Source organism: Dermacentor albipictus, chromosome 1, assembly GCF_038994185.2.
Source record: "Dermacentor albipictus isolate Rhodes 1998 colony chromosome 1, USDA_Dalb.pri_finalv2, whole genome shotgun sequence".
NCBI lineage: Eukaryota > Metazoa > Arthropoda > Arachnida > Ixodida > Ixodidae > Dermacentor > Dermacentor albipictus.
This window is the reverse complement of record NC_091821.1, coordinates 243,936,470-243,961,581: the sequence shown is the minus strand read 5'-3', so window position 1 is coordinate 243,961,581 and position 25,112 is coordinate 243,936,470. Positions and strand designations below refer to the sequence as shown.

General features: G+C 44.3%; 1 protein-coding gene and 1 long non-coding RNA gene across 5 annotated transcripts in view; one reads left to right on the top strand and one right to left on the bottom strand.

Annotated features, from left to right (window-relative positions):
* Nucleotides 1–1,089: 1,089 nt before the first annotated feature.
* On the bottom strand, nucleotides 1,090–23,349 carry LOC135907901 (endoplasmic reticulum-Golgi intermediate compartment protein 1). Of its 4 annotated transcripts, XM_065439665.2 has the most exons (10): nucleotides 23,089–23,349; nucleotides 22,462–22,515; nucleotides 11,362–11,496; nucleotides 11,206–11,294; nucleotides 10,936–11,054; nucleotides 10,499–10,600; nucleotides 10,373–10,433; nucleotides 10,131–10,231; nucleotides 9,934–10,056; nucleotides 1,090–2,252 (listed from the first exon to the last, which is right to left on the bottom strand). In XM_065439665.2, exons 3-10 carry the CDS (start codon nucleotides 11,373–11,375, stop codon nucleotides 2,145–2,147), a joined length of 717 nt encoding a protein of 238 aa, XP_065295737.1. In that variant the 5' UTR covers nucleotides 11,376–11,496; nucleotides 22,462–22,515; nucleotides 23,089–23,349; the 3' UTR covers nucleotides 1,090–2,144. The 4 variants fall into 4 exon arrangements, with proteins under 4 accessions (XP_065295737.1, XP_065295738.1, XP_065295735.1 ...); XM_065439666.1 differs by lacking the exon at nucleotides 22,462–22,515 and having other exon boundaries at nucleotides 23,089–23,337; XM_065439663.1 differs by lacking the exons at nucleotides 22,462–22,515; nucleotides 23,089–23,349 and adding an exon at nucleotides 22,381–22,445.
* Nucleotides 10,317–25,112, top strand: part of LOC135907902 (uncharacterized) — a 71,726-nt gene continuing 56,930 nt past the window's right edge. The window contains exon 1 of the long non-coding RNA XR_010566152.1: nucleotides 10,317–10,456. This is a non-coding gene — a long non-coding RNA (uncharacterized lncRNA). The remainder of the gene's footprint in view (nucleotides 10,457–25,112) is intronic.

The window sequence follows — 25,112 nt, the reverse complement described above, 5'->3', positions numbered from 1 at the left end:
AGTTATGAGTCAGTATATTTCTCGCCTGCGCACCCAGCTTGTTCAGAGCTTCTGCATTACAGCCTTTGGCGTTGCATTACAGCCTTTGGCGTTGATCAAAAGTCCTAAAATTTTGATGGAGGTCACCCTCAGAATGGGGTGCCCTTCTCTTGTAATTTCGGCTACACCCTGCCTCGACTGTCTGTAGAAGAGGAATTCGGATTTGGTCGGCGACTGCGTGAGACCCGTGCATGCAAGAAATTCTTCCGTTACATCTATGGTCACCTGGAGAGATTGCTCTAGATCAGCCAGAGATCCCCCCCCCCCCCCCCCCCAAAAAAAAAAACAGCACTGGTCTTTGGGCACCTTTTTACTCGCAGATAGCAGTAAAGGGTGGCGATGACATATGTAACGCCACATCGCCTCACTCGTGGCGGGCAAACTGAATTGCAGCGAGGCATGTGGCCTCTTCTGTAGCAATTTTCTCTGGAACCGAGTATTTTTTTTTTTCTTGGCATGGAACAAGTGCTGCATGGTTTCTGGAATGGTAGTTTAACAGTCCACAGTGACTTAATATCTGCCTTTAACTTTGAAGTCGCCAATATGTTGCCAATGGTTCCATCAGATCACTAAAAAAGTTGCTAAATGGACAAGAAGGCTGCTAAATCTAACAACATTGCTGGAATGGCAACACGGAAGACCATTTTAATTGCGAAATCCTGAGGCACATTTTTGTGCTCTCATTTGATTGTACACTGTTGGCGTTAGTTAATTGCAGAAGTTCACAAACCTAAAAACCTGTGCAGCTTTTAAGTATGTCCGACCATGGTTTAGGAAAAAAATTTCGATTTTTACACATTTTGCACTTTTGTTTCTTGCATTGTGCCTGTGCAACAAATTTTCTTCCCTCTCCTAGGCAGCCCTACAGTACCCCGAACAGTAAAATACAGTGCCTTATATTGCATTCTGGGCAAACTAGGCCAAGTCACAATGTGGCTTTCGAGAAAATCCATCTGACAATCTCTGCATACAATGAGAAAGGGGATAGTTCAAGCAATATAGCTGCATGCTGCAGCATTGGAACACAGCTGAAATACTGACACCAGCAAGCACAGTTTTTGAAGTCAATTTATTTGCATCACACAGAGAAATTTCAACTTATAAATGCCCTGCACACATAAAGCAAAGAATGCTTATAGTACATGACGTGCTGAACATCTTGGCCTGTGTAGGTCAAGGTTAGACCATTTAGCTTGAAAGGTTGGAAAAACCAAACCTCAATGCAAATTTATTATTTAGCTTTCAGTTATGCAAATAATGCATCTATATTGACTATACTTTATAAAAAAAGACTAAACAAGCAAGACAACTAAAAAAAAATAGCATCATAGCCTAAATACTGATATACATTTAAAAAAGACCGTGCCCTCAATAGCTGAACACTGACAACAGAAAATATCAAGAGCAATTGCATCATGAGCAACTTTAGTACAAAAACCTGCCAAGCACGTATGCACAAACATACAGAAATGTCTTCAACAATGAAAGAACCACCATCAGTTCCAAGAGCATTCACACAAAATGACTTGTTCCCTGCTCTGGGTTCCACGACAAAAGTAATGCATAGAATGAGCAGTAGGTGGTATTCTTGTGCTGGAGGTAAAATAACAAAAACAACATGGTCTCTCTAGTCGCCCAGAAAGGACCAGATTCACACTCCATCAAAGTCTCACTGGGGAGCTCTTCAATGTTCTTGCACTTGCATAGCCCTCCACCGAGTCAACCCAAAGGCCTCTGTGGTGCCCTCACACCATGACAGCAGACAAGTTCCAGGCACTAGACCAGCTGTTCATCACACCAGCCTTGCACGATGATGAGTTCTTGCACTCTGCAATAGAAAGAAAATCTCACGGGCCACTGCTCATTCTCAGCACCCAATCATGCCTGTACACCTACAGCATGAAAAGTTCAATCAATTTCTTGCAGTGCTTTTAGCAGAATGCAGAGAACAATCCAGATTGCCTAACATTCCCTGGAGGCTGCCATCTCGTAGGTTCTTTCCCTATACGGAGTGCAGGCACAAGTGAGTAGCTGAGAGCAAGCAGTGAAGAAAGACGGCAGCAGCAGCATCAGGGCACCGCTGTGGCTTTGTCCCAGGCATGCCTCTAGCTGAGCTTGCCCATTTCAAACTTCCTGAATACTTCAGATGCTGTGAAGACCAGGGAATCCACAATGCCTGCCACGGTGAACGTCCCGCCAACAATGGCACAGACCTGTGCATAAGAAGAGCACCATGCGTAAAGTAACGACAAAGCTTGCCTATGGGCCCTCCCAAAGAGGACATGAATTTGAGAGACAAAAGGATCTACTGAAGAAGCACAAAACGTGATCAAAGGTTTGTCGATTCTCAACCAATTAAAACACTAATTTTACTCAAATTTAACAAATGAGACTGACGCAACTTCAGACAAGAATAACAGGCGTGTTTCTAATTGCAAAAAGCAAAAGGTATGTAAAGGTTCGACATACCAGTTTTGTTGTATTTGGAATGTACAGCTTACTGCAAAAAAAAAAGTAAAAGCCAGCTGGCCATTACTGCCAACAACTAATTGGCCCTTTTTTGTTTTTAGATAGGCTGTGTATACACAACTTCTGCACTCTCCAGGCAGTGCCTTGCCATTGTACACACCAGGGTCAAACCTAATAATTGAAATAGTATTTGTTTCGTGCAATGATGACGAAAGATGACAAAGTGAAGATGGGGGGACAATGCTGAGGAAGTGATAGAGCTTTATGCTGGGGGTGTGGATGCCAGGTTCAGAGCATTACTACAGCCTTGAGTTCTACATGGGAGCATTATTCCCTTCAGGCATCAATTAATAGACTCCGAGAGTAAGCACCCAGCAGTGTAGCTTCCTACTTGTTTTACTAAAAAACTTTACATAATTTGCAGCACAGGTCCAATTCGAAATGTCTCAAGATGCAGGCGACATTTTAAATATTCCTTTGATCAGTGCACTTGCTTTTGATGCATTTCCTTGGCATGCACAATTGTGCACAAAGCACCTGAAGGGGTTATTTTGGTGCAGTTAACAGTTGACAAGCAGGTAGGCCATATTCTTTGCTGAGACTACAAGTGAGAAGAATGTCATCGCTGTTATAAAGTTCAAGATGAACCAGCAGTGGAACTGCCATGTGAGGCGAGCTCAACAGAGTTGATAAATCTCATTCTGGGCAAGGTTTCTCTAAACAGTGCTGCACTTCAAAAGGTTTTTGCAAAAGTGAACTCGCAACTGGAAAATTTTGTGCGCAAGCCCTTCGCCAGTTGAATCGTTTCGGATCATGATCCACAATACAAAGAGGTGAGCCTGGTTTTAAAAGCTTTGCAGTTGCAGCAAGAACACATTGCACATCAGGTTCAGATTATGGCATAATAAGCTCCTTAGATGTTTAGGGGCCAGTCCGTGGAATTGTAAAGTCGGATATCTTCGATGGGACCACTACAAGTTCAAAAACCTAGTTTGATGTTTCCGAATATGCCTCAAAAAAAAGAAAGTGGCTCTCCAATGAGACGAAGACAACCAATATGCACATTTATCCGAGTGGAATTGCACACAACTGGTAAAAGTGCAGATTGTTGTGAAACCAGCACAAGTTAGACCCAGAGGAAAGAAATACTTGACAGCATTCAGGTGCAGTACAGTACCAAGACGTGACATTGCACCCCACTTCAATTTCATAAGCAGTTCGAGAGTTTCTATGAAGACTAAGTAATATTTGAAAAAAGCCCTTTTGAAATAACAAAACAGTTCCTTCAGAAACATGTTGTCAGTAGTGGCAACGACGGGGTGATGGGTAAAACATGGTAATTAGTCGCTAATTAAAAATATTTTCCATTTAATGTTTTAATTTCAGCAAGCTCATTGTGATTGGGAAATTGAAGTGAGCTCTCCATATAAGCCTATCAACTTTTTACAGCAGAGCTGTCTTAGACTAGTTCCTAGCGTTCTGTGATGTGCTTAAGCAAAAAACGATGGCGGCGTCTATAGAGCTAAAACAGCTTAAGCACAAGGCAAAATCGTATCAGCGTATTTGAGGCCAGATGTGTCGAAACCGGTGAAGGATGATGGTTTGATGTGTTGCAATCTAAGCAAACAACGACAGCACGGCCACCGCGTCCAATGCCTTACCAACGATGGGCGAGAGCCTTGCTGTGGAATGTGCAGACATATATGCGCCATACAACTTGGGGATGGAATCATTGTGCTCCCGTATATGTTCATCCCGGAACATCAAAGAGGAACCTTGAAGATTTTATAACATATTTGGGTAGATCCTCCAGGTGGACCCCAACCCATCACCATTGTGGGCAACTTGAACGTCGATGTGTCTTGTCCCAACGGAAAGTGGTTCTTGGCGTTTCTCTTGGTAAGGTTCAGCCTTCAATGTTACAACAAGACCAATGTCTCCACGACACGCCATCAGTTGTGCATAGCCCTAACGTTCGCTAAGAACATCTCCAGTGTCGTCACAGGGCCCATGGCCATCTAACATAGCGACCATAAAGCCATAATTACTGTGATCACGAGATAAACATAAATACAAATAAACATAACAATGTGCATATTTCCGTTATATTGTTTTGTTGTTTTCATTGTTTTCGTTATAGTTATATACAGCTCCGCTGGTCATCCACCTTCCCAGAGTGGAATGGCTCTGAATTTTTATCTGGATAAACACAATTTTCCACAGACCTGCGGCACGATGAGTTCAGAATATTAGAGCGTGCGAAATTGAAACTGGGAGGCTGTAGTGAACACAAAGTCACGCCCCTCGAGGCAACATTCTGTTATGTCACCTAGCAGAGGGCAGCGAATGCGTGCTGTGTTCAGAAAGCAAGAAATGCATTCAGAAAGTTTGCAATACAATGAATTGATGTTCCGGTAACTTTTGAGCTTCCATGTATAAAAAGGTGTTTTGTTAAAAAAAGTAAGTGGAACAATTGCATTCTTATGGCACATTTGACTGCGCTTATCTCAAAGCTGGTGCTAGTTTCAAAATTTGTTTCAAGTGACATCCACTTGAAACAAATTTTGAAACTAGCACCAGCTTTGAGATAAGCAAGGCACATTTCACAAGGCACATCGCCTTGTGAAATCACTGGCTTCAATTTGTGTCATGCAATATGTGTGCTAAAGTAATTAGTTGAAAAAAAATCGTTAACGTTTGTTAATTATTCAATTATGCATATTGATTTGCAGTGCAAGTACTGTATAGTTCAGGTATTCCAGCTTAATAAGTAGATTTGTGCTAAATGCCACAGGGAATTTTTTTTAATTGTTTTTATTTTTATTCACATTTGCATATGCACGCAAGACTGCCGCACGACTGGCCAGTCGAGACGCTTTGAGTGTATCCACGGGCTCCTTTCACGCTTGGAAAAACACTTATGTAGCACGTATTAAGCAACAGAAAGCTGTAGCGCGAGTTTCTCACGTTGCTCTACAATTTTCTTATTGACACTTTTCATCTAATCATAATATTTGAGAAGTTGATTAATTAAGACTAATTATCTATTTAGGCAGGATGAAAAAATAAATTGAGTATCTCCAGCCAACACAAACAACATTACCTTGGTTCTGTACAGCTACGTGGCATTCGCATATTTTTAAACTCTGGCTAACATTAACTGGGACACCCTGTATATTTTTTTTACTTTTTTCAGACACATCAATCTTCCAGGCTGGTTCAGCCTATTTCATCTTCTAAATGCATCAATTGCACAGCAAGGTCCAGAAACAAGTCCAAGTAACATGCCCAAAATCGATAGTGCAGCTTCAGCAATGCCTGCAGTACACACCTGTCCTTACGCTAGAGGGCCACATTGCAATGAAAACAAACAAACTTGTGAAAATGACTGTCACAGACTGGTCAAATTGAATTTGATATTGCGAATGATGAGACAGGTGGCTAAAGTTATTTCTTGCATATTGACCTGTGCAAAGGATTTTGGCCCAGAGATGGGAATTTAATGGTGGACATATCATATGAACTCCAGCTTCAGAGAATAGCTGTATTCTTTTGTTCTACCTGGAAACATTACAACAACATGCACTAAAAAAAATTTTTACCAATGTACTGCATTCATCTGAAGACACTTATTTGTACTGTGCAGCAACATTGGTTACAGCATGTAAAGCCTACAAGAAAAAAGCGCAGGAACGCAAGTTTGTTTATGGCAGCACCACAGTATGGTCATGCAGCAGGTTGTATTTTGTTTGCTTTGTCAAAAAGCACAGCAGGCATGTTCCTGAAATCCCAAGCTGTCTTTTCGGTGCAGTGCATTTAAAACAAGCTATATCGTTCCTGCAGCTGAAATATCGTTGAGGTTTAAAGGCCCCCAAACCACCTCCGGCATTTTCTGTACACGCACATCGTGTACAGAATACTGCCAAAATCATTTTTGCCAAAGATGGCAGTCTTTTCCATTTCTTTCATTGCACGCCATGAGGTCGCAAGGTCGTGTGCATGATGTCACCAGAGTAAAAGCTGTTTGATTGGTCAACACAGTACGAGTGCCGAAGAAACGAGAGCCGGCTATATGTTTGGAGATGAGAGGAGGGCACACCCACTGTGTGCCACTGCAGCAGCCACAGTCATTGATGAAATGCCTATAACACACACAGTTATATAAAAATACGAAAAGATTTGTGCATTATTTTTAGCTGGCTGGCATGCTTCCTTTTACTTTCTACCTACGCACACCCATTTTATGTGCACATGTGTGGGATACAGGTATGACCTTCCCCTCTTGGTAGTTACTATCTGGGGAGGAAGGGAAATGAGGTGGAATTCCAAGGAGGGGGTGCAGTTGCAAGTTCACCACCAGCTACGATTCTTGGATATATTCCATAAGAGTGTCTATAAAAGATGTTTGCTGTGCATGGGCTTGCTAAGCAAAAGAGTACTTGCATACCAGGCAACTACCATCCCGCTGGAAATACCCGAGCTATGAAGTCAAAAAGCAAATGCTTCATTACAACAATGCCCTTTAATGGGACTCAAGAACACCCCACACTAACATCGTTTCTTTGCTTTCTCCCACCATCCCCCACTCTATTTATCAATTCCGACATGTTTGATAAGGTCCCATGGAACACATACAATAGTCACAACAATCATTCAGTCAGTCATGTGCAATTATGCCGTGCCTTTTCTCGAGTCAGCCAGTGAATGTGGTCTGTTCAATAACAACTAAGCATGTTTGCTGGCCCGCAGCTGGTTCATACTAAAAAAAGGAACAGTGCACATCCTGATGCCACAAAGAGGATGAAAGATCATGGAAGAATGAAATACAGGAAAAGGTGAACAGGATATAGTGAAGTCTCTTTAGGAAACGTGCTTCTCTATCTCACGCTGACAATGAGGAATAAGGGGCTGCTAAATAATGTAAACAGGTCAACAATTGCTGAAATGTAAAATGCCACTTGGGTACTATAGTGTTTAAAGTTAAATGTGAAACAAGTTTACACACAAATCCACAGCCTACATAGGTGTGTTATCTCAAAGTTAAAAATTATATTACCATTCAAGGCATGCTAGTCTCCTGTTCTAACTTGCAGCAACATATTAGCATTTATTAGAACCAATATTATGAAGCTACTACATTTATATGCAAAACACTTGGTACAATCATATTTTCTTTATCAACTAACAGCTCTTGGGTGAAGGTATTGCAAAGGCAAATATGCAATCATAAGGTAATTTGAATGAGTAGAGTGGACTTCCAGAATGATAAACAGGCAACATTTACTTGGAGCTGAAGAGCTGTATGCAACAAAACATAAAAGCGATAGACTAGTGGAAAAATGGCATTTAAAGATCCGTAGGCACACCTCATGACATCGTAAACTTTACCTGAGCAAGGTTAATTTATCTTTCAGTTAAAAAAAAAGAAAGAGTGCAAAAGCAAATAAATTAAAATTCATCCTCGCAATTAATGTAGGTTTTTCTTGCACAGAAATGCCTAAATATACAAATGTACTGTGAATCCTTCAATATAAAAAGAATTCTGGCGTTTTTACATGCCAAATCATGATACGATTATGAGGAACACTGTAGTGGGGGACTTCACACTAATTTCGGCCACCTGGGGTCTTTTAATATATATCCAATACACGATACACAGGCATTTTTGCATTTCACCCTCATCAGCCTCCTTCAATATCACAGAATTTAGAAAAAGCAGTTGGGCCGTAATGTATCCTCTAGTAATCCATGTTTTCCATAACCAAATGCAGTGATTTCTGAAGGAGTAACCTACGAAACGAACTCCATGTAGTTTTTTCCCTATTATGATCTTATAACGTGCCAAAAGTACACCGGAGCTACAACTTCTCAATAATAGTGTTATGTAAGGGTGACAACATTGCCTATCATTTTTTAGCAAATACAAAATGTATAAAAAAAAACTTGGTATGATCCATTATCTTGCTACGACGTATGACAACATTGCTGATACCATTTGCCAGCAGATATGTGACAATACAAATATCAAAGAGAAGGTGTACGCAACAAAAGCTTGCACAAAACCAGGGCTACCTGCAAGTTCAGCACATACGACTGTAAAAATGTAGTATACTGTTCAAGCAATAGAATTAAACACAACAGACAACAGCAGCAGCAAATGTAACATATTCTATTCTGGAATTGGAAGAAAAGACAGGTTGAAAAATTCGAAGAGTATACACATTTCATACATTTTAACAAGTATGCAGCAGACTACTCAAGTAGTTCAGTCAGGTTTAAATCAAGTGTTTACTATATCAGGTATCTTATTGTAAGCAGAAGCAATCAAACCTTACTTCAACTAAAAAGATTGCATGAACACTGAAGGGAAGTTTACTATGTCAAGAAAAAAAGAATATGAATGTAGAAACATTCATAAGACTAACTGGCGTGAGGCAATGGCAGTTTACTGAGGAGCATAAAAGCATGCAAACTCTAGAGAGGAATGTTAAGTGTCCCCAGAAAGTGCTGGCATGTGTTACGGTTAACCTCTAGCTAATTCCAAAAGCTCTCATATCAACACTCGGAGGCGGTAGAGTCCTGGTGTGCAATGTAATGGTCAAGATTACTAACTACTACAGCAAATTGAATATGTACAGCTGTTTACTAGGATGTTTTCTTATTGAAAAAGCACAGAAATTTAATCAGGGCTAAAAAATTATGGGGGGGGGGGGTTACTCGCCAAAACCACAATCTGATTACGAGCCACACTGTAGTAGGGGACACCGGAAATTTGGACTACCTGGGGTTCTTAATTAAATTAAATTATGGGGTTTTATGTGCCAAAACCACTTTCCGATGATGAGGCACGCCGTAGTGGAGGACTCCAGAAATTTTGACCACCTGGGGTTCTTAAAGTGCACCTAAATCTAGGCGCATGGGTGTTTTCGCATTTCACCCCCATCGAAACGCAGCCATTGTGGCCGGGATTTGGTTCCGCGACCTCGTGCTTAGCAGCCAAACACCACAGCCACTAAGCAACCACAGCGGGTTTTAATCAGGGCTGATGTTTATTGTAACTACATGAAGAGCTGTACTCATTTGATCAATCAATCTGATTAAATGGGTACAGATTAAATGAGAAACGGTTTGATCAGTCTGACATACTTCATATAACAGAAAGACATCCAAAGAATTAAATCACGTTTCTCCTTTTTAGCATTGACGGTTACACATAAAAACAAGATATGAAATTTTGAACAACAAAAAAGTTGTTCATACTAAGCCTTTACCAGCCTTGCACTTGAATAGATTTACATCTGTTGAGTGTGCAGTATGAGGGTGCTCAGACAAGAAGGAATCGTGCTGTGGCGTTATCCGAAGATGTCTTAACACACCTGCGTTGTCACTCCTCTCGAGGGCCGTGGGGAATCGCAAATCACTCACCGAAGTAAGAAAGCTGTACAGGGGCATGCCACGACGAGTGTACTTGACCGTGATGGGGGTGAGATCGTAGCGAAACCAGATGGCAGGCATGATGCGTCCCGAGTGCGAGATGGACACGTAGCTCTGCAGACAGAGGCCAGATGAGCAGGTGAACCTCACCTACCACACACAACAGCAGTAGAAAGCGAACTGCATACCTTGTAGGCATATGTGTACTGGTACGACTCTATCCGCTCGCCTTTAGACTTTTCGTACACTGTAGGAACAATCTTCATGACGTAGTCGTGTGATTCGATACCTGTGGTGGGAGAAGAAACAAGCATAGAGCTGAGGACAAAGAATACTGCTGTCTGCGAGAGACTTGTCAATGCAGCTGTGAAGATTGTGTTTAGTGCAGCCGGCTCCTAATTGACCACAGCTTTGGTTGAAAGAAGCTCACCGTTGGCTCCAGACTTGTCCATTTCATCCAAGGAGTTGAAGCTGCCGCGCACCTCATCAGTCTGATGAACGCACAAGAAAAGAGGTAAGGAAACGGAACTGCATCCTGAAAAACTGGTTTACTGACCATTTTGACCCCAAATGTAAGGTCATGAATGATGTGAGTCATATCAATCTTGTCTGGCTGCTTTGCAGCCGCATGAGTAGAAACGTGAAAGTTCCCTGGCACCTGCAAATTTTAGCATGCATATTTTTCAAGCTGGTAAACCCACAGAAAAATGAACAAGTGGCAATAACATTGATATAGATATATACTACTATACATTTTTGAGCAGCCTTATGTATATATACTAAAAGAAAACAGTACTTTACAAACAAATATTTGTCACTGAAGTCTACTTTCAAGGTTTTTGATGTTCTATTAAATTTTGTGTCTACATTATTACACCAAGCACCTCACATTAAAATTTTCTCTAGCCTGATAACAGCTAAATGCAAATGTATGCTGCAACAAGTAAAAACTAAACAAAAAGAAAGGAATACGAAACTGATGTTCAAGCACACCTTGTGTATGAAGAACTTTCCCTCAAAGCGACAGCCAGAACCTACAGGTGTCTTCTCCGTGTTTTCCACAAAACCAACTTCGTGACGGCCCATGTCATCCTGAATGTCGAGGCCCACCACTGGAGATCAAGTTTAAGCAATTTTATCTTGTCAGTACTAATGAAATCATTCCAGAATATTGACTATTTCGTACACTAACTTGCAGGGCTAATTTAAGGTCCCATAATTCCGTCAAATAAGACTCGCCACAAATACGAGTAACGCACATACCATTGCAGTCAAGCTTGAGGAGTGTGATGTTGATCGAAACTGGGATCTTATCCGCGCTGCTTGGGTTGTCAACATAGAGCTCACTGACCCTGAAATATCAGAGCTGCGTGAAGCACTTGCGACAGTCTCAGACCGCAGCGCTACTGGAGAACTTACAATTCAGGTGACATGTACGAGATGAACTCGGACAGGAAGAGGATGGAGATGAAGAAGCAACTCAAGATGGATATCACGGCGCCAGTTACCGTGGGCTGGGTGAGGTCTTTTGGAATCTTGCGGTAGATATCAAACCTGCGCCGAAAACATAAGTGGCTTAAAAGTGAAGCATCGCCTGCGAGATCATTGTTTAACTTCTCGAGTGACATGAACTGGACCTCGTCGCTGCACGGGAGTGTCCGAATTAGTTCAGCTCTTCAAGCTTGTCTATGCGCTTGTCTTAGCGCATCAGTGTGCCGGCAGGCAGCCTAGTCTCGCTAAACGTACACGTATGCAGCTCGACGGATGCGCTTGCGGGGGGCCGTTGCCGCCACGTCCTACACGCCGGCAGGCGCGTCAGCGCAACCGGCCACGCTAGCACCTCACAACACCAACCAGCTTTATTCGGCATGAAATAGAATGCAGTGGTGGTGTGATCAACGACACTCTGATCGAGAAGCACAGCATAGCTCTCGATCAGGCAAGTACAACGTGCCGCGTGTTGCGATCATTGAAAGCATTGTTTCACTCAGTACGGCGGAGGATTAAATGAGCATGATAGGAGTGTTGTTAGTGTCCGCATACTTACCTTCTGACATCGAATACCATGTTTAAAAAGTTGTACAAATCAAGCGTGGCCCGCTAGCAGTGGTGACTCAATAAATAATGCCGGTACTACATCCAACGCGGACAGCTGGCCACGGGCACTGTCAGCGGCGGCGCACCGATGCAAGGAGGCGAGGAGGTGCGGAGCGGTGAACACGGCTTCCGCCGGTGCTGCCCCTGGCGGTCGCTCTCTCCCACGTGCAGAAGGCTGATTGGCTGGCGTCATACGCGGCTGTGCCCGCGGTGCCTATGATTGTGTTCGTACATCATGAGCTGTTGATCCCATCAAATACGCCTGGATACGACCGTTACAGATATGTTTTAGAGCAGCATCCGCTAAATTATTTGCACGAAGAAATAGTGAAGCAAAGGAACGCATGAAACTGCTCCATATCGTAGCGACCCGAGCTCGTTACATTGAATTGTGCCCCTTCGGCTTGTAGAACATTGTACGCTTGGAGCACGACCGGCTTGGCTTGGAGCAACGGTTGAGTAGTTACTGCAGCACAGGGCCCTCATGATATGCCATGTCAACCTGACTGATGTTTTTCATCGTAAAATATGAAATATGAGTTGTAGCGTAGTGGAGGGTGGTTAATAAGGTCTGATCACTAGAATACGTTCTTCAAACGTAAACCGACACAACGGACAGCGGCACGGTCGGCTTTACACCATTCGGCGTCGGTCTTGCAAATCAGCTTAGTGTGCGCGTTTGTAAAATGCGCAGGGTGGTCCGCTATTAGGAAATACATTTAACTAGCATAACATATGTTCTGTTTCGTGGGAAAAGGTGGTCGATGTGACGCGTAACGCAGATTAATCTGCAGGTATTCGTGCAGCAGGTGAACTAAATACTACACATGCTTACATACTAATGAGATCTTTTCCTTAACATTAAACTACCGTGTATCTCTTGACGCGACGCAGAACTGCAAATATATATATATACATATATATATTACGGGATGCTGTCAAACCATTATGAATTGGATGAAAAACCGTTTTACAGCCATTTGATAACTCAATAGATTTCCTTGCTTAGAAACTTCGATATGCATGACTGCATGAAACACATTGTTAACGAAAAAGATATTGTCACGATAAGGCAACGCCGGGGAACCAACAGTTCATTTCACAAAGTCATAAACTCGAAAGAGATGATACTCGGTAACGGCAAGAAGAAACACGGCGAAAGATCGTTTAAATCCAACGCCTGCTTAAAGCAGTCATTGTGCACTAAACTGAACGTTATCGTTACAGAAAACGTTCCATAAAAGCAACGTGACGAACGATCAGTGTAACAGCATGACTTGTGCTGGTGCACTGTGTCCTTCTTCCTCTTCTTCTTGTTAACAGTAACGTCAATTTTAACTTCACTTTTCCACTCTCATATTCAGTCCTCAGAAAACGTTTTGAATAGGACTGGTCCAAATAATCGCTAGTAAAGCATGTACCGCAAGCATTATCAACTGAAGTAATCGGTTCCCGTTAGTGAACTAAATTCCACTGGATTCATTCGCCATTGCTGCCTCGAAAAGTCTTGGCTACGCGTGCTAACTGACTTGAAGGTTTTACAAAGGATTCATGACATGTGGACAGGGCAATCGCGTGCTGCGATGTCAGAATCCGTGCCTCTTTTATCGGCGCGACGGGATATCTGCATACGCAGATGTGCCTTAGCTGTTGTCCACAGACCCACAGTACCCCCGAGGCAGCGGCTTTCCTGCAAAACAAAAATTCATCATGACGTCACAACCGGAAAGACTAAAAAATATTCAACGTCCCGCCTAATCCTTCTCCGCAGACACGTGTACCTTTGGTGCGCCATACCGCCAAATGCCTTCAACTGGGGAAGGGTGTAGGATTGGTTTTTGTTGGTTAAGAAAATGTAAGCTTCGAATGGGGTTCAGTCAATCGGGTGTTCGTCACGAAGTACGTAAACTAGTATACACGCAAGAACTTTTGATGACAATTTATTTTTTCTAATGAAGAAATATGAAAAGTAGGGCTCTGTAGGACCGGCTATCCAAGAATGAAATTTTGGCTTGCACAGATGTGCCTAGCGTCACGCTTCCAACTTGTGCGTCTGCACATGTGCAATTAGATGCTGCGTTTACGCGTTGGCAGTGCTCACGAAGGATCTGCAACACGTCTTAACACGTTTATGACGTAGTTCACGCACACGCACCCGGCGTTCTGCGTCAGTCAAGCGGAGATAAATGTGTAGCTTGCTCTCAACGCTTATTCCAACTGATCATCTACCAGTTCAAAGCCGTTATAACTCGCACGGTACCTTGAATGGCATATGGCGCTCATAAAAGAAATTATTAAAGGAATCGTGCGCTTAAAGGCGTATATGTACTGCAATGAAAATAGCATAGCATTTGTTGTTTCATTGCGTAATTCTGTAGAGAACAGAGCCGTTAACCAGCACCTGTAGCGGCAGTATACACATAAGTTGAGTCGTGCGTTGTCTCCAGCGGTGCGACCGTAGGTAACTACATTCCAACAGATTGGCTACTTTTCAGGAGCGTTTGGCTCTTTAACTTTGAGGTCGGCTCCCTGACCACTTTTGACATATTTCGGCGAACTTTATAAGCAATTTCTGATGAGTGCACGAAAAGATGGACGGGCTCCTATGTTATAGTGCATAGAATATGCAGTTCTGGGCACTGCACCTATGCAGCACACAACGAACAAAATACTAAGAAATCTAGACGAGGACTCTATTCAAGGGATCACGGAGTATTTTAACAAGTGCTGGAAGTATGTGTGGCTGCCAGAGACGTGAAAACACGCCAAGGTAACTCATACCCAAGCCAGGCAAGAAACTCGAACTAAGCAACCTCAGACCCATATCCCTAACATCATGCTTAGGGAAAATATTGGAGCACGTGGCGCTATCTAGATTACAAGACCACATGGACAAGCACAATCTCTTTCTGCACACGATAATAGGTTTCCGGCCCAACCTGTCTACGCAAGATATAATGCTCAGGCTTTCGGAAGAGGTAATAAACACGCCGAATAACACCAACACTAAAGCAATAATGGCACTAGACCTCACCAAAGCCTTCGATAATGTCGCCCACAATGCCATCATGAATGCCCTCTCCGATTTAAACGTGAGGGAGAAAATATATTCATACGTCAAGGCTTTTTTAACCGACAGAACGGCTCAAATAACACTCGGAAGCATCAAGTCAATTACACTACAATAAGGAAGCAAAGGCACAACGCAGGGGTCAGTGCTGTCACCCTTTCTGTTCAACATAACCCTCATACCCATGGCCAAGCTTCTTGCCGCCATACCAAACTTATCCTCGGCACTCTACGCAGACGTACGACATCACCCTCTGGACAGTCAGGGGAAACGAAGGTGATATCGAGAGCAGGCTACAGACGGGAGCGAATATACTGACCGGATACGCCAGGAGAGTCGGACTAACGTGCTCTCCACAAAAATCAGAACTCCTAGTTATCAGACACAGACCTAAGAAAAACGATCCCCCGGCTCAATTGGATGTCAGGGTTGATGGTACAAAAGTTCCAGAAGTACAAGCCTTGAGAATCCTGGGAATGCACATTCAAAACAACGGGAAAAACACAACTACACTAGTCGCATGCGTTGGACAAACCAACAGGCTCATAAGGCGAATAGCTAACGAACACCACAGAATGAAAGAAACAGATTTGAGGAGGCTAGTGCAGGCTTTCTTGCTCAGCCGTATAGTATATTCTCTCCCCTATCTCAAACTTCAGACAGCGGAAAAGAACAAGGTTGAATGCCTCGTAAGACAATCATACAAGGCAGCCCTTCATCTCCCTAAGTATACATCAACAGAAAGGCTGCTAATATTAGGCATACACACCACGCTTTCCGAGCTAGTCGAGGCGCACAGAATCGCACAGTACGACAGGCTAACAAAAACACCCACGGGAAGACACATTCTAAGGACCTTGGATATCAGGCAAGAATGCATAGGGACGGATGCCGTGCAAATGCCTAGAGACATACACAAGTATCTGAGAATAGATCCAATCCCGAAAACATGCATACCGAACACCACGCAGAAAGGAGGAAGGCGAGAGCCAGAGCCCTCCACAGGCAATATTCAAACCATAAGGAGGAAGTCTGTACGGACGTTGCAGAGCTCTGTGATCACGACGCTTTTTCGGCAGGCGTCGTGGGCATGGACCTAAAACCAATCTCAGCCGCCTCTGTGCGGAGCAAAAAGGCACACGAGGCGGAGGAAGCGGCCATGAAGCCAACACGATCTTTAGCGACTCGAAGGCAGCCGTTCGCAACTTTGCAAAAGGGAGGGTCCACAAACCCGCCAAACAAATCCTAAAACCGCAAAATTTCAACGCAAGACCCATTATAGAATCATATGGGTTCCGGCCCACGCGTCGCATCCTGGAAACGAGGCGGCCCACAACTTAGCCCGAGGTTTCGTCAATCGGGCAGTGGGCGAGCCGGTCCTAAGGTCGGCCAGAGAGACCTTGACCACCTACCACGAGATAACATTATATTACAGAAACAACAGAAGGACGCTCCCGCCGCCGGACAAAAGCCTTAATAAACATCAACAAGTGGCCTGGCGGAAACTACAAACTAACACCTTCCCCAACCCCTATATACACTCCAAGGCCTACCCAAGAGTCTACACTCCCGAATGTAAGCTCTGCGGGTTCACAAAGGCAGATTTAAAACACATTTTATTCGATTGCGACAATCTAAAACCGAAATAAGAATGGCAATTCTCTAACAAGCAAGAGTGGGAGGATGCGGTGTCCAGCTCGGACCCGCCGGTTCAACTGCAGGCCGTCAGCTGGGCTTTGGAAGTCGCCGACAGACAGGGCCTCACGAAATAAAGTTGTTACCACCACGACCACCACCACCACCACAACGAACCTATGTTTTTCGATATCGTGTTCCTTAATCAAACTGTTCATTTCACTTTTTTTCAGAAAATGCCCAAGAACATCTCTACGCCTTAGTAGTGGTGCACTTGTGCTTCACAACGAAGAAAAAACAAAACAGAAAACTTGAACGCACAGCACGTGGTACAAGGTGCAAAAAAAAGAAAGAAATGAATTAAGTAAAACAGAAGTCACAAAGGACAAATACAGAAACGGAAAATACCAAGATCATAACGCGAGGTATTTTGTTGTATTACAAGACATGTTATAGCGGTAGAGGTGCAAGCTGAATTCACATGGGAAATGCTGGGATCAGGCAAGTTTGGGTGAGCACGCAGAACGTTACAGCCGACAGTAACCGCGGAGAGGAGTAGTAGGCTTTACGAGACTGGGCTTGTAGGCTTTAGACCACGATATGATTATGAGGTACGTCGTGCTGGGGACTCCACATTAATTTTGACCACCTCAGGTTCTTTAACGTACACCGAATGCACTGTACACGAGAGTTTATGAATTTCGCCCTCATCGGCATCTTTCAACATCACGCGATAATTTAGAAAGGGCAGTTAGGCCATATACTGTCTCCCCTAGTAAGCCATATATATTTTTGATTCATCACCAAACGCAGTAATTCCCGAAGGTGTAAGCTACGAAACGGACTCAATTTAGTGCTTCCCTATGTTGGTATTTTACCTCACCAAAACGTACGCCGAACAGCTGCTCTATAATAGTATTACTTAAAAGGAAGCTTTAGCTCGGCCCTACTCTGACGCGGCCTATTCAAACACTTGTAAAACGCAAAAACGTTTTCCGAGACAACCCCTGGACCGATTTTAATGAAATGTTTTGCATTTGAAAGATAAAGTTGCATTCTAGTGACTGTTGGAAGCGGAATTTCTATTTACAGCCTGAATTTTGTTTAAAGGAATTTCAAAAATTAGAAAGTTAAAAATATAGAAACACGGAGTTTACAAATTAATAACTCTGCACCAAGAACAAATATCGCGATTCTGTAAGCGGCACCCATTCCACCATTGAAAGCGGACAAATTCAATGTCGTTTTATATCTTACGTGAATTTTTACGTTGTGCACAAGGGTTCCGCAAAAACTATTTCCATATTACTAAATTTATTGAGATTCATGTGTAAAATATCAATTTTGTCCGCTTTAGATGTACTATTAGATGCAATTCACATAATTGCGATATAATTTTTCCTTAATGAGTTACAGAGCTATAAACTAGATAGTTTCGTTTTCTGAAAATTTTCGATTTTTGCCAAATTTTACTAAAAATTTAGGACCTAAATTAAAAATTTGATACGAACAGTCACTAGATTTTAAGTTTCTTTTAAATGCAACAAATCTCGCCAAATTTGGTGCAGTGGTTGCCGAGAAAAACCCAATTCTTTTACATGTATTTAGATAGGATCATGCACCCGAGCTAAAGCTTCCTCTTGAGGGGAAGCTTTAGCTCGACGGCTATGTTTACCATGGACATGTTTGACGCCGGTGCGGCTTAGCAAACCTTTTTGGGAGATATCGTGGACGGCGACTGGGTGAACGAACCGGAGCTTTGGTCACAGCGCTGGTCATAGGGCGCTCGTTCTAAAAGCGGAGCTAAATATGTATTCCAAGCTATCCAAACTTTCCGCTGATTAATTGAATCAGCATTAGTATGTTCTGCTCTTCGTTCTTTATTTGGCATATATTTTGAAGCAGCGGCTTGTCATGTTTCTCACTCAGTAAAATTCCCCGGTGCGGTCACGATCAGATTATTCTCATCCTGATCGCTCGCGGGTGCGCTTAGTTCCGATAGATTTGTTCTTGCTGCGCGCACGTCCTGAAACGTAGCTGTTCTATACATTGTAATACCTTGCATCAAAGATTATTATCGCTATTAACTCGCTTACTCTTGTGAACCATCGCGGAATATTCAGCTTCGACCATTCGTGCGCTATCGGTGAAGTCCGTCATTTATTGTGCGCATACAGTGCGTATATAATCAAGTTCACGTGGGCCCATTCACTTATTCTTGACACGTTGGTGATAGTGCAGGCACTTCCGTGCCAGTTGAGGTAAATACGTGTTGCGCGCGACACTGACAGGAACCGGCGTTGCTCCATATGTCATTGTTTCACGATCGCTACTCACTCTTCTCGACGTTCCGGGGCTAAAGCGCTTTGTGTAAAAGTTAGCTATAGAACGCTGAGCAAATTTCTGTATCCTTGGGGAAAGCCGTACATCTCCAAGTGCCGGTAACACGTACGGACAGTTGCAGCGGCTGTCCGTGAACTTTGCAACACATATTCATTCCATTCCTTAATATTGCTACGGAACAGTATTTCCACTGACGAAGAGGCGAGCAGTGAGAAGACGACGACGATGATTGGAGGCTAGCGCGGGCTGTTGCCTCTTGGCCAAGTGCGGCGCATTCCTTGTAAATATACTTGTACATAGCTTTTCGTCTGCGTCTTCCTACGTAACAATATGCTAGTCACTATTCTTGCAGCCAACTACTGCATACGTCTTCAATCCACATGATAGGAGCACAGTGCGTAAGCGAAACCCCAGTTGCATTTCCGACAGCTGATAGCACAGAAACAAGTTGGAAGTGGTAGTTTCGTCTTCGTGCGCTGGCGCTGAGGCGACGTGCGGTGCGCTGCCGAAAGCGCCATCTCGTTTCTCTAGAAGAAACTGCTGCACGAAAAGTATCAATAGTAATAGACTTTTCTAACCGCGAACACGTGACCTGGTGCCTTTAAGCACTATATTTGCCGAGTATATATATATATATATATATATATATATATATATATATATATATATATATATATATATATATATATATATATATATAATTAAAATTAAATTCTGGGGTTTTGCATTCCAAAACCACGATATGATTATGAGGCACGCCGTAGTGGGGGGCTCCGGATTAATTTTGACCATAGGGATGGTCCATTTTTTTATTCTATTGACGATTAATAATTGTAATTTTAGCCTTTAATCGATTTCAATGCAGGGTTTCTCATCGATTAATTCATTAATCGAAATTTTTGCCGGGCACATTAGAAAGGTTGAAACACAGTTATCTACTTCTGTAGGCCCCTATTTTAATGCTTGAGAGGTGGAGCAAGTTAGAATTAAAAGTGTAAAGATTGATAAAGAATAATCTTTAAGTTGTTCAAGACTAAATAGAGTTGGCACTAGTGGCCTCTGAAAAGATAAACAATGTAAGTTATAAAATGGCACTAAGCGCAGTATTGAACAAGTTACATGGGCCTAGTGAATTTCTGTACAGTGCAGTTAAACAAGAAATAAGAAAAACGGCAAAAGTGAAAGGAAGTCAAACCGAAATATGCAAGAAATTGTAGTATGCAAAGGGGAAAAGAAAATTGCTGGTTTAGGATTTTAAGCCACATGCCCTTTTCTAGGGCTGAGGAATGTCAATTGGCTGGGATGTATGGGTGAACCCGAAACCTTCTTTGAATGGCCACACAACCAGCATTGCTGGAATCGACATGAACTCCATCGCTATGTCAAATACACGCTCACGACTGCAGAGTCGCTATATTATGCCTTGAATTGTGAAGGCATTTCAAGCCTCCTCGGGACTCGCATCACTCGGGACTCGCAAGAACTGAAGATGACTGAAGCACCTTAAGCTTCGTAAAGTAGCGACACTCCTCCGCCTTCACTCCTCGCTTCTCTCTTTCACGCTCCCTCCTCGACCGTGGCGCCACCTACACTGCTCGAGCGTAGCAACGGCGCCAACATGCGCTCCTCGCCACTCCGTACACGCTTCTCGAGCAAAAATGTCTTCGAAGCAAGGCGCGAGGACCCACGTGATGCTATTAGGCCAATAGCGACGCGGCGGCGGCCTCGGCCAGAGCGCGCGAGGAGGAGGCGGCATTTCTGAAAGCGTGTCACTACTTTACGAAGTTTAAGGGGTTTTAGCAAGCACAGTCTCGCCCTAGCATAACCACACAGTCACTGCTAGTACTCCGCCATTCTAGCACGATTTCAAAACTATCACGCCACTCCTCTCACTCTAGAAAACGATTAATCGAACATTTCTAATCGATTAAGTCGACTAAATGAAATGTGGACATGGATGACGATTATAGCGGGATACTTTTAATCGATTAATCGTTCAGCGATATTACCAACCCTATTTGACTACCTGGGGTTGTTTAACGTTCCCTAATGCACGGGTACACGGGTGTTTTTGCATTTCGCCCCGATCGAAATGCAGTCCTCACGGTCGGGATTTGATCCCGCGACCTGGGCTTGCCAGCGCAACACAAAGCCACTACGACGGCGGGTACGTTTCGCGTTGTAGAGTTCTGTATCGTTGAGCAGGGCTCAGACGGAAGTCTCAGCAGCATTCCCCTGTATAAAGAAAAAAAATGCAGATCCAACGCACTTTTGGATACCTTCAGGACTATGTGTACGATGTCGTGCGGGTCAACCAAAAATGCACCCGTACGACACGATGGCCGCGCTAATTTTGGCGCAGGTGCGAACAGCCGCGTTTGCGGGGCGTGCCAAACTCTCCCGAAGTAAATCGAAACTCGCAGCGTCCTCGACAAACCGCACCACCCTGGTGCACCGTTTCATGCACGGTTTCATCCTTGCGCCAGGGCGCCCCAGTGCGCACCGGAGCATTAAGGATGCTTTCACACGAACACCGAGACGCACTCGAAAGCCTGCAGAGCTATTTCTGACATGGCTAGGACGATTTAATTAAGCCCTTGTTTCGGCCGACTGGCGCGTCCCATGTATGGGACCGACACCTAACCTAAAGCTTTCGCGCACCGTTCACGCGCGGCGCTCATGACGTGGCAGTTGCGTCGTGCAGAGCCATTTCCAGTTTACCCGCAAGACGTCTTTGAACGAAGCGCGCTGGACCTACAAAATCCGTTGGTCACCTCGTTGAAAAGGTTGCGCACCGTACCGTTCCCAATATAGCAGGCGCGAAACACGTCCAGCAAAATAAAACGTTTATTTAACATGAATTCAAGAGATCCCGAGTGAAAGAAGTCGCTTATATTAGTCTACACACTTCGTCTGACGGAATGTGCGACCTACATACCTTATCTAGGCAAGAGCGCAACTCACATGCACGCACTAAGACACATACACCCACAACACCCCTTTTCACACAAGTGCTTGTGTGAAAAAAAAAAAGAAAAAAAAAGGAGGGGGAGGGGCTTTCTTGCGCGTTTGGTGTGTACACGCTATTTGAAATCTAGCAGATAAAAGGAGAACGAGAAGAAAGTAGAACAACATAAACGCGGTCACCGCTGAGAAAAACCAACATCTATCGCGAAAAAAAAAAACCAACAAAAAAGATGTGAATAACAAGTAGCACTAAGTTGAGCCAGAGAAATTCGTTTCTGGCATATGCTTTAGCGACTATGTGTTCTACGTATACAAAAATACATAACTTTTTTCCCGTCCTTTCTGAGGAGGGTCGACAGCAATGTGACGCAGCCATGATGGTCTTGATTGCATTTGCAGTTGCTCACCGTCAACAGGCTTGCGTAAGGTGAACTTCCCTTGAAGGTGTCCAATGCATATATCTGCGACGATTATGACAGCGTTTCACCAGCATCTATAGACCGCATTCACTGCATGACGTCGTAAATATATACGCATGCGCTCTGAACAGTATAGGGAGTACCGCATGAAGCGAAATTAACTGCCAATGCCTATTTGTCGCCGCGCGTATAACGCTCCTAATGCACACGTAATTGCGCGAGCCATGCCTTTTTCTCGAAAGTATATGCTAGCAATGAAAGCGGCGAACAGAGCCGCTTAGACGTATTTGTGCATCTAATGGGCCGCACTTATTTGCAGAAACACTCGTTAGAGAGGCCCTGGCAATCGAAATTAATATGAAGCCATCCACAAGAGCCGCTTCCCAGAGCCTGTGTTGTTTTGCGACGCTGAATCCCAGCGAACAATCGAACCGTGCCAGTTCTCTAACGTTCAAGTGCACGCAGGGAATGCGCACACGGGAAACGTGCAATGAACTGAACTGCGCCGAAAAAAGGACCCTCGCCAGAAGCGGTGTCGAGAAACGATGCCGCAGCCAGCGACACAATTTCGATACCCTACAACGGTGTTCCATATGCTTCCAAGTCGCCACTTACCCTTTTCGAGCTGGTAGCTTCAGGGGTATGTATGGCCCAGATCCATTCATGGCGACAGCGTTATTTTTCTTTCGGGAGGGTGAACACAGTATCCAGAGGCCTGACGTCGTAGTTCTCACGGCACGCAAAACACAAATGCAGCAGTACGCATCACAGATGCGCAGAACGAGCGTGCAATAATCGCAATCCGGGTGACGAAGAACGCGGGCCCAAGCAGCGGGTACGGCAACATTACGACCACGCACACACAGAAGCGCAGGTAAGCGCAGGTACCGCCCCCATCTCGATGGCAACGTCGGCCTGCCGTAATTGTGACGTCATAGTTGCGAATTGAATTCACAATTGAATCCTGGGGTTTCATGTGCGAAAACCACGACTATGAGGCACGCCATATTGGGGGCTCCGAATTAATTTCGACCACCCAGGGATACATAACGTGCTCCCAATGCACGAGACACGGGCGTTTTTGTATTTCGGCCCCATCGAAATGCGGCCGCTTCGGCCGGGATTTGATCCCGCGCCCTCGTACTTAGCAGCGCAACACCATTGCCGCTAAGGCACCGCGGCGGAGAGAGAGAGAGAGAGAGAGAGAGAGAGAGAGAGAGAGAGAGAGAAGTTAAAATAGGGAAGATGGAGAGGTCGGCCTGAGAAGTTTCTCTGGTCTGCTACTCCACAGCTGGGCTAACGCGTTAGGGAGATACTGAGAAAGGAAGAGGCAGAAATGAGGTGGCGATGCAAAACTATGCAGTGAATGTTATGCAACAGTCTAATGTGCGGTATACACAGACCGTGTACAGTTCCTAAAGAAGCACTGCTGTCTACAGCTTATTCTAGACTAATAGAGTTATACGGCTTCCGCATATCTATACGCGAATGTGTTTTATATACAGTGTATACGCTGATCAAGCATAAGAGCACATTATGCGTATACTCGGTACCGGGATGACATACACGAGCAACTTTACACAGCACGGGCTGTCAAAAAAAAAAAAAAAGGGAAGGAAGACGCACTTGATTGGCGAGGAGGAACGTAGCCTCGAACCAGCGCGCCACGCCGCTCTCCTCCTCGCACTGGTACGTGCGGATTATTCCGTTTTCTCCCAGCGGTAGCTTGCAATGGTAGTGGTTTAATTGCGAATTAGTGCGATTCTCACGTGTTCTGTCTGGGATTTCTGCGATGTCAGATGACTCAAGGTCGTCGGGCTACCACTCGGCTGTATTCGGCTGCGAACATAACTTTCGGAAACAAGCGTGCAGTGCATCTTCAGCCGCAGCGACCTCGAGCGTCCGCTTTGTATTGCCGTCAGCATAACAGAAAGGGCTTGATGCTATCGCGTGTACGTTCGGAAGGTTTTGTTCCCAGTGAGCGCTCGGCGACGAACTCGGAATTCGGTACTCATGACCAAACTGTGATATGAAAGAAAGGCGCGTATTCGAGTCGCTCAACTAGTGCGAATGGATGAAGTTATAGCTCTTTTTCGAGCACGCACATTAAAATTATTATGTTCAAACGTGTTTTAAGAGTATCACACTTGGAAACGAACGTTCTGGTGGAATTTGACCGAGGACGTATTATGAAAACATTACGTGCCGACTAAGAAATGAAGGTGTGTTCTTTTCCATTCTGTCACCAAAGCCACGCCTACTGTGTGCCGGCCAGTGCTAGTCCACATGGGCTCTTCCGTGCTTCCGAATCTCGCCGGCAAATTGTCGACGCCGCTCATCGCGCGCTGTTGCAGAAAATAAAGTTGCTGTTGTCAATAGTAGTTGTTCGTTTTTCAGCTCTCTCGAGTAACCCGCCGCGGTTGCTCAGTGGCTATGGTGTTAGGCTGCTGAGCACGAGGTCGCGGGATCGAATCCCGGCCACGGCGGCCGCATTTCGATGGGGGCGAAATGCGAAAACACCCGTGTACTTAGACTTAGGTGCACGTTAAAGAACCCCAGGTGGTCGAAATTTCCGGAGCCTTCCACTACGGCGTGACTCACAATCAGAAAGTGGTTTTGGCACGTAAAACCCCATAATT